The 10,516-nt window shown below is 45.6% G+C and overlaps 1 protein-coding gene across 1 annotated transcript; it reads right to left on the bottom strand.

Moving 5' to 3' along the window:
- Positions 1-1,885: 1,885 nt before the first annotated feature.
- LOC310780670 (E3 ubiquitin-protein ligase TRIM35-like) lies at positions 1,886-3,052 on the bottom strand (the record flags this gene model as incomplete). The annotated part of the gene is made up of 1 exon (XM_083641186.1): positions 1,886-3,052. The coding sequence occupies one exon, from the start codon at positions 3,050-3,052 to the stop codon at positions 1,886-1,888; it is 1,167 nt and encodes a 388-aa protein (XP_083497312.1).
- Between the last annotated feature and the right edge of the window lie 7,464 nt (positions 3,053-10,516).

The raw sequence follows: 10,516 nt of genomic DNA on the forward strand, positions 1-10,516 counted from the left end.
CAATCACCATCATTTGCAGGATTACTTGAAGGAGTTGTCATCTTACGCAGAGTAGAGTGAACGGATTAGAAATGCAATTGCAACATCCAAAACCACGACCGCTCATTTTTTCATGCAAATCTCTCCTAGAGAAGCACAGCGACCTGGTAGAGTTGCCATCTTACACAGACAGTAATAATAGTAATAATTGCCCTCCAAGTGCCAGAACTGCCCTGAAAGAAAAACTAAGTTTACCCAACAAGGTTGACTGTATGAGACAGTAGAACTAAGATAGTCGGAGATCAACAAAAAGCAATGAGTCCTTGGTTGAATTCTGCCCAATAATTTGCTTTAGAAAAGTACCTGTCAGCACTGGCAACACAACAATCCAGCAGTGGAAACTGGAGCATCTGCAACAACTGAAGCTCTCTGACACACCCACAGTGTGTGTGTGTGTGTGTGTGTGTGTGTGCAGACTCCACATGGATCAATACCAGCCAATCGGGAAGCACAACTCTACAAATCTGATGGCGCATGCCGCATAACACATAAGATCCACTCAATTAAGGCATCAGGTCGATATAAATGCGTCAAGCTAAAGGCTAGTTAAGAGCACTCATCCCACATCTGGATTATAAGTAATTATACTGACAAGACAAGACTTCCATAATTATCTTACCACTGGTTTTACTATGCCGCCTCAATGAGTGCTCTTCTGATCCCACATTCGACTGGTTCATCTGCAGAGAAGCACAAGTGGACACGCCACAACACATTCCATCCCAAACCACGTTTTCCATCTCCGTCCATTAAAGTGTTCATTACCATTGATCGGGAGAAGTGGGCGGGGCTATCACATGGTTAAAACACAGCATCGAGTCAGAACTGAAATTGCCCATATTATGAACATCCTGAATGCAGCTTTTTGTCCCGCCCCCCACCCCACCTGCTTAACTGCCCCCCCATGATGAACCCTGGAGGGGTCCTCCTGCTCAGTCTTTGGTTTGTCTCATGCCACCTGCTGACCACATTTGGAAGAAACTTGCAGGGATCATTTGAAAAGAACACTGATTGGCCCGGTGAGGTGTTACAATTGAGCTATAGGTACTTTCCAGAAGTGTAATAATTCCCTGCTGGTACCATAGTGTGGGGAATAGGTAGCCAGCTAGCCAGCTAGCAAGCACTCCTGCTCACCGGGCCCAGGAGAATTTCCTGACCCCACACACACACACACACACACCTTTATTAACAATTTTCAGTATTTACCAGATGACCGTAAAAGGTATTTACTTTACCCACTTTTGAAATTTCTTTACCACATTGAAACAACTTCATGCCAAACCAGTGTTATCTCAGTGGCCAAGAAAAAACGTGTTAGTCAAACAATAAGGCATGCAAAAAAGGAAAAACAAAAACAAGCTTCAGCTCAATTGCTTATTATAAACCACGTGCCTTTGCAGCAACTCTTATAAGTTTGGCAAAAGAAAGAAGAGGGGAAAAGGTGCTCCACATAACATAAAATAAGGTGTTGAGAGTGTGTAAGCACGTACAAAACAATCAGTTGTCCTGCTGTAACCCTTTGATACCTGATGCAGCATTTGTGTGTGTGTATCCCTTTAAGACCGCGAAGGGATTTACACACAAATGAGGGATATACATACAAATGCTGCATCAGGTATCAATGGGTTACAGCAGGACAACTGATTGTTTTGTACGTGCTTACACACTCTCAATACCTTATTTTATGTTATGTGGAGCATAACATAATAAATAATAATCTATGATCCGCCCCTAACTGGACACTGCCAGATCGATAACCATCTGGGAACGAGTCACAACTGTTTCAAAGCGGCAGGTACAAAAAACACCTGGCAGGTGATTGGATGAACCATCCGTCTATCACGGCTCACTGTCGCCGTCCTGTTACAGAGACCTCCACTGGTAGAATCTTCAGAGAGATGTCATCGGCGGTGTTAATGTATGGAAACATCCTCTCAGTGAAGGTCTGTGTGAAGGTGTGTAGGTGTGTGTTAGTATCAGGATCAGAGAAGGAAAGCTTTCCTCTGTCCCAGTCCAGACTCACGCTGACCCTCTGGAGCTTCTTCTTCACTTGGAGAACAACAGATGAGTCTGATGCTGTGTCTCCACATCTTACTGCGCGGTATCCTTCTTCATGACTGGACCCTATTCCCAGGAATGCGAATCCAACAACTGGGTCTATCTCCTTCTGGAGGTCAGATAACACACCCAGGACCCAGGATTTACTGTCTCCAACCTCAACAACCCAGCTGTGAGATCCTGAGTTGAAGCCCTCAGAGCCCAGGACAGACCAGTCTCCATTAGACCTCTCTGGATTGTCAGGAAGCTGCGGTATCCGTATCTCTTGCTGTCTCACACTGGTCAGATCTTCAGACAGGGTGAGGTGTGTACAGGCAGTGTTTGGGTCCAGAATCACAGGAGTGTATGAAACCATCTCCTTCATCTTGTCCCAGACTGTGAAGCTCATGTTGCCCATGTGTTTGGCTTCGTCTATCAGCGCTCCCCAGAACAGCTGTGGATCCTCCAGCGGGACGCGCTGCACTCTTTCCATTGTAGCCTTGTAGTTCTGCAGGAACGAGACATCTTCAGCTCTCAGCTCCTTCTCTATGGCTCTGACTGTATCTGAAAGAGCGGATATCTCTCTGCTCAGACCCTCAATCTCCTCCTCCATCGCCTGACTCTTCTGCACCTCTTCCTCCCCCAGTGCAGTGATCCTGGCCTCCTCTTCCTCCTGTAGAAACTGGTGAAGCTTCTTAAACTCCTCTTTAATCTGCCTCTCTATGCGTTGGGCCTGGACCTTAATGAGTTCTGCTGTTTGATCACAGGTTGCTTTAACGTCATTCCAGTCTTTCAGTTTCTCCTGTAAGAGCTCCAGTGATTTCTGGAGTTCCTCCCGTGCAGCTTCCTCAGACTCTGCTGAAGCGATCTGATCTCTCTTCTCCAGTAAGAAGGCCTCAGACAGGTTCTTCAACGCCAAGTTGCGAGGTGGTTTTCTCGGTGAAGATATAGCCTTACAAACTGCACACTGACGCATTCCTTTGCTTGTCCACCATGTCTTCAGGCAGGCTTTGCAGAAGCTGTGGCTACATGACAGGATGACAGGATCTCTAAAGATGTCATGGCAGACAGGACAGGAGAGATGCATCTCTGATGATGAAGCCATTTTCTCTTGAAGTGAAGCTAAAACCAGAGAGGAAACGGGTCAGTCGCCTCAAGAAAATTCTGACAATGACAGCTGTAGTTGTTATGCTGCATTCGTGTATGGACGACCATGCAGAGTTTTGCACCCCCGCGGAGAATTGCATCCCCGCCACATTTTGGGGCTGTTTTAACTTAAAAACAGTGATGCAAATCTCTGCAGGTACAAACCGCCGAGACTTGCCTCCCCCTCCATAAAGCTAGGCGAGACCCCAGGCCTCGAGGTCCCCGATTTTAAGCACCAAAGTCGGCCTCCATGAGCCAGAAGAGAGCCCCCAGCATGGAAGTCACCTCGATGCGGATTTTATGCATCAAAGTCGGTCTCCATGAGCCAGAACAGACCCCCTGGCCTTGAGATCACGTCTACCCAGACAATTAACTATATCATTTGTAAAGTTAAGTTTCCGTATAAATCATTACAATATGCTCCCGTGAGGTGGGGATGCATTTGGCGGCGGGGGTGCAAAACTCGGCATGACACTGGCCATACACAATGCAGCACAACACTTGCACAAAGTGCGACAAATTCCCCTTACCTTTGAACAGAATGAACGTTTCTGAGTGAGGTTACCGTTTCTCCCAAATGTTTGGTCAGCGTTCGCGCCACACGCTAGAGTGACATGAGGCAGGAGCAAATAACTTTTATGGAGGCAGGAGCCTGCTTCTTCTTCGTGTTTCCGGCAGACCGGCAAAGTAGGCACGACGCACGAGTTAGTGCATTACTGCCTCAACTGGTACATATACGTCATTGCACATTCACCCTTTGTGATCCACTGTAGGGGAGAGTGGGGTGAGTTGTGCCACTTTTTACTTGAGGTGTCTTTAAAGTGAGGGCATGACAGTAATGCCTCCAACTACAATATGTACATATATTTCCGGATGTTGTGCACCACTGGGAACACTCCCTTTGGATCTTAAATAAACTGTTAAAAAAATATGGCTATTCTTAAAAAAGTGGTCTTGTTGTATACTCACTATACTTCACATCGGTATTACAACATTATAATGAGGAAACATGAGACCGGGAGTATTCACATGTGGCTTGTATTTTGCTTAATTCAGGACATGACATTACAGTGACGTGTGTGCGTCACCAGAGGGCGTGACGGTACTTCTTAAAGGGATAAACCCAAGCTGTCAATACACAACATATCCCTCCCCCTTTAGTTTTAACGTAGTTTAAACAAATAATAAACAATTCTATGTCCCAGTATTTTACTCAAAATTCTTTACTTCAAATACTTTCTTTTTTTGTTTTATTATTATACCACAGTCTTAATGTCTATATTTCTTATTTATATAATTAACTTTTAATTAACTTGTTTTAGCAATAGAACTTTTGCCTGAACTAGGGAGAGAGGGTGAGACTACCTCTACTCCCGGACTGAACCCTGGGGATTATTCTGCCCCAATGTTGAGGGTTAGTCTCTAGACTACAGTGTCAGTTTATCTGGAGGTCGTCTCTCTCTTCGGGGTCGACCTGTAGGTATGTCAGTCACATTGTCTCTTGGTGAGGACGGTATGAGTCCTGGTCTGGGAGAAATGATGTCTCCGGTAGGCACCTGAGCAGGTTTAGGTGTGCCTGGAACAGTGTCCATTCCTGAAAGCTGGTTCTGGGGTTCTTCTGGTGATGGATGTTGTTCTTGGTCGGCCTCCTGCTCTGGAACATGAGATGTTGGCTGAGGCGAGTCATCACGGGGACCAGAAGTGTGGAGCAGTTGATCAAGGTGTCTTCTCCAGATGAGATGATCACTGGTTTCCACGGTGTATGACACAGGACCTGTTTTTGCGACAACTGTCACAGGCATCCACTTCACACCTTTTGTGTAGTTCCGGGCGAGCACGTTGTCTCCAGCTGTGAAGCTCCGAAGCTTTGCTTTTGCCCGTCTCTCCATTTGAGCTCTTTGGTTAAGGTGCACAACCTCTTTTGTCTTTTGAGGTCTCAGGAGGTCAAGTCGAGTGCGAAGTTGTCTCTTGAGCACAGCCGAAGCAGGGGACACCTTTGTCGTGGCATGAGGTGTGTTTCGGTATGACAAGAGAAATGCACTGAGACGTCTGTTGAGGGACTGTGTGCCTTGAGAGGACTTGAGAGCTTGCTTCATGGTCTGTACGAATCTCTCAGCCAGCCCATTAGTCGCTGGGTGGTATGGAGCAGACTTAATGTGCTGAATGCCGTTCTCTTCCATGAATGTCTTGAACTCTTCAGACACTAGTTGTGGGCCGTTATCACTAACTAGCTGTTGTGGCAGACCAAAGCGGCTGAAGATAGACCGTAGCTCTTCAATCGTTCTCTCTGAGGAGGTGCTTTTCATGACGGCAACCTCAGGCCATTTGCTATGGGCGTCGACTACGACTAAGAACATGTGGTTCTCCAGCGGTCCAGCAAAGTCTATGTGGACTCTTTGCCATGGCTCTTCAGGCCAGTCCCACGGGTGTAATGGAGCCAGCTGTGGGTGGTTTCTCACTTTCTGGCAGGCTGAACATGACTTTGCTTTCTCCTCTATAGCCGCATCCAGACCTGGCCACCAGAAATAGCTGCGTGCGATTTCCTTCATTCGTACGACACCACAGTGTCCAGAGTGGAGCTCGTCAAGCACTTTCTCTCTTAATGGTGGTGGAATGATGACACGATAGCCCCATAGCAAGCATCCAGACTGTACTGAAAGCTCATTTCTTCTCACCATGTAAGGCTTCAGGTTTGGTGTCATCTCTCCTCTCCTCCCACGAGTGACGATGTCCATAACCTCCGACATGACCGGGTCAGTGTGTGTGTGTTTCTTCACATGAGTCGCGGTTACTGGAGCAGCAGTCACTTCCTTGAAGTAGAAGATCTCAGCTTGTCTCGGCTCAGCGTGTTTGACTGGCAACGGAAGCCTTGAGAGCCCGTCAGCGTTTCCGTGCAGCTCTGCCTTCCTATACTTGATGTCATACTGGTGGGCAGACAATAACAGAGCCCATCGTTGCATACGACTGGCTGCAAGCGACGGGATGCCCGTATGAGGACCAAAGATAGAGGTGAGGGGTTGATGGTCTGTCAGCAGTGTGAATTTTCTGCCGTAAAGATATTGGTGAAATTTCTTTACTCCAAACACTATAGATAGTGCCTCACGCTCAATCTGTGCGTAATTGCTTTCTGCCTTGCTCATTGTCCTTGACGCAAAAGCGATTGGTCTCTCTTCACCTGATGGCATGATGTGTGACACTACCGCCCCCACACCATAAGGTGAGGCGTCACATGCCAGCTGAAGTGGTAATGTGGGGTCAAAATGGGTGAGGACCTCTGACTCAGAGAGGGCTGTCTTCACTGCCTTGAACGCTCTCTCACATTTATTTGTCCACCTCCATTTATTTGTGATTTTTAGAAGCCCATGCAGCGGCTTTAGCTTATTGGCAAGGTCAGACACGAACCTTGCGTAGTATGTCAGCAAGCCAAGGAATGACCTTAACTGACTCACGTTCTCCGGTGCTGGAGCTTCCACGATAGCTTTCACCTTTGATGGTGCCTTGTGCAGCCCTGAGCTGTCGATTACGTGCCCCAGGTACTCGACAGAAGGTTGGAAAAATGCACATTTGTCTTTCCGGACCCTCAGACCATATTCCTCCAGTCTTTGTAGTGTTGCTTCCAGGTTTCTTAAGTGTGACCGTTCATCTGCTCCGGTGATGAGCAGGTCATCCAGGTAGCATTGAACACCTGGTAGTCCACTCAGGATCTGGTCCATCGCCCTTTGAAAAAGCGCTGGTGCAGAGGTTATCCCAAAAGGGAGCCTCTGATACCGGTACAGTCCTTTGTGTGTCACTATGGTCAACATTTCCTGTGACTCTGGATCAACATGCATCTGGAGATATGCCTGGGACAAATCCATTTTGCTAAATTTCTGTCCTCCAGCCAAACCCGCGAAGAGGTCATCGATGAGTGGTAGAGGGTACTGTTCTGGAATCAAGACGGGGTTCACAGTGACTTTAAAATCACCACACATCCGCAGAGCTCCATCCTTTTTCATAACTGGTACAATCGGTGTAGCCCAGTTACTAGTGCTCACAGGTTCCAATACTCCACTCTTCACCAATCTCTCCAATTCTGCCTCTACTTTAGGTTTGATGGCGTAGGGGACAGGCCTAGCCTTCAGACATTTTGGCGTGCTTCCTTCTTTTATTGTTAGATTAACCGTTATGTCCTTCATGCTGCCAAGTTCTCCATCAAAAACCTTTGAGTACTTTTTTAAGATCTCGTGTAGGTGGGTTGCCTCTCCATCATTAACCACGAACACTTCTTGCCAATTCAGTTTGATTCTTCTCAGCCACCTGCGGCCTAGCAGGGCTGGGCGGTCTCCTGGAATGATGTACAGTGGAAGAACCACTTTCTGCTTGTTATGTTCCACTGTCACGTCCACGGCTCCTAACACTGGAACAGGCTCACCAGTGTAGGTCCGTAACTTCAACTTAGTTGGTCGAAGAGTCAGGTGCTGTAGTTTCTCTTTGTAAACATTTTCTGATACCATGGAAACACGTGTACCAGTGTCCACCTGCATCCGCACTGCTTTGTTCTCCAACAGTGGTGTGACCCAGTATTCATCATCATTGTCCATAACAGATAACACATGCACGGTATCTTCATCATCAGACTCACATGTGCTCTGTTCGCCTTGTTCGTGCTCCATCTGATTCACATGTCTTTTCTTGGTTTTGAAAAATCCACCTTTTTTCTTTTCAGTGTGCTGTTTGTTTGTCTGGGCCTTTTTATTTTTACATGCACGTTCAATGTGACCTTTCTTGCCACAATTTCGGCAGTCTAAGTCCTTGCACCAACACTCTGATGCCTGGTGTCCTGTTTTACCACAGCGGTAGCATGGCTGGCCGGCTGCTGCCTTGTTCTTTGGCTCAACAGAAAACTTGTGCACTTGGGCTGATGCACTTAGCTGCTGTGCTTCTCTAGAAACCATCTCCATTGATGTACTTATCTCTATGGCCTTTTCCAGACTCAGGTTAGCTTCAGTGAGTAGTCGTTTCTGGATAGCCTCACTGCGTAACCCACACACCAATCTGTCACGTATGGTGTCATTGAGTGACTGTCCAAATTCACAATATTCAGATAACCGTTTTAGTACAGCTACGAACTGTGAAACAGATTCACACTCCTCCTGGTTCCTTTTATGGAATCTGAACCTTTCTGCAATCATCAGTGGCTTAGGAGAGTAGTGGTTTCCCAATATTGTTATTATTTGGTCATAGGACTTACTCCCTGGCTTCTCAGGTTGCAGCAGGCTGCGCAGCAGGTTGAATGTTTTTCCTCCAACAATAGTCAGAAATGTTGGCACAATGACTTCATCTTCAATTTTGTTAGCAAGTACAAAATATTCAAACCTCATGGTATATGAACTCCATTGTTCTGTGTTTTCTTCAAATGGTCCTATATTTCCAACTAGTGCCATTTTTAGCAATTTTCCTTATGCTTTTATTTTCTTCTTCTTTTATTTTCGTAACTTCCTTGTTACGTTTTGTGGTCCTGACACAATACTTCCCTTCAGGTGTCGGATTACTCCAGTGTCCTTTCCACCGCGGAGATTCCTCCTCTTCCCGCAGTGTGCTGTCCTCCGCCTGGGTGCCTGCACGTCTGCTCTGCTGTTCACTGCAGTAGCTAGCTTTAGCCGTTGCTCAGTTAGCTCCGACCTCGCGCTGCACACCCTCGTCAAAACTCGTCAAATTCGGACTTTCTACCGAAAATAACAAACACAACGTGAGAACGCACTACCTCGTCGCCAGTTTTGTTGTATACTCACTATACTTCACATCGGTATTACAACATTATAATGAGGAAACATGAGACCGGGAGTATTCACATGTGGCTTGTATTTTGCTTAATTCAGGACATGACATTACAGTGACGTGTGTGCGTCACCAGAGGGCGTGACGGTACTTCTTAAAGGGATAAACCCAAGCTGTCAATACACAACAGGTCTCTTGGCACAACTTGCCCCCGGTGCGGGGTAAGTTGTGCCTTTGGAGAGAATACGTTGGGGTAAATTGTGCCATTGATTACTGAAGTAAAACAGAACATTTTCATCTCATATACTGTAATGCTATATCAAAGCAAGACAAAATAAAGATAACACTAAAGTCCAGTGTACTATAACAGGGTTAAACAAGGCTAAACGGTAGCAGCAGTTGACCTACATATTTAACATTTTCAGAAATAAAAATGATGTTCAAAATGAACAAAATCAACTATCACAGAGCCAGGCTACACTTGCCAATACTGCAATATTCTTCAACAAGGTCTATTTAAACATTTAAGAACAAAATGAAATAAAATTTCACTAAATCAACTGCAACTGCACTGGCACAACTTAACCCAGGCCTTTTGGCACAAATCACCCCATCCCCACCATTTTAACAAACTTGTATCATATAGCTGGTTTGGAGCTAACATCATGCTAACAGTATAGCCTCATATTGTAGCTTACTAAAACACTAACAGATGTGTGAAATGTTTTCAAGCTTGTCTATAATTGTTCAGACACAACAATCAATAAACCTTGATCATAAAAAATTTACTTTGAGAGGCAAAAAACAGTTTTTTGAACTTAAATGTGCTTAGCTCTTGTGCCATCTGCCTCCCTTCTTTGCAGAGTGAGTAAAATGGATGCCTCTTCAAAAATGTGTGGTCACATGACCAATTTCTTCTATGGTTTTCTAGATACAAGGGGTGGCACAACTTCCCCACTGGCACAACTCACCCCACTCTCCCCTACTGTAGGCCGCCGCCTATATCTGACTTTTGATTTCCTACAGGTCTGTGTGGTTTTGAGGAAGCGAACTACGTCCCTAACACTTTATTTGAGCCACCCCGTCACCCAGCAGTGTTTTGAGGGGAACGTTTTTAACTTCCAGTTTGCCCTATTTTCCCTAACATAGTAGCCTACTGTGCAACCAGTCAAAGGTTTGCTGACCACTTGTAGTTTTTAACTAGGCTACCTATGTGATGTAGTTATTTTAATCAATCCTTTTTGAGATGGGAGATTACTGGAATTTACATTTCTGATGTCAAATCCACATTTCTCCTCAATGTACCATTCGGTTGGATGAGATTTCTGTTAAACGATGTATAAGTGTGTTTGTATCAATATTAAAGGATTTTTATTTGGAAGGAAATGCATTATTTTGAATTTTAAGCATCACTTATGTTGCATCGTGGTGTGGTTTACTATAGGCTATGTGTGATGGGACATGTGTCATTAACAAGACTACAGTAGGCTATATATAATTTATTTAACACTGATTTTGTGCTGTGGTCAGTTGGTGA

Source organism: Poromitra crassiceps, assembly GCF_964638095.1.
Source record: "Poromitra crassiceps genome assembly, chromosome: 8".
NCBI classification, from domain to species: domain Eukaryota; kingdom Metazoa; phylum Chordata; class Actinopteri; order Beryciformes; family Melamphaidae; genus Poromitra; species Poromitra crassiceps.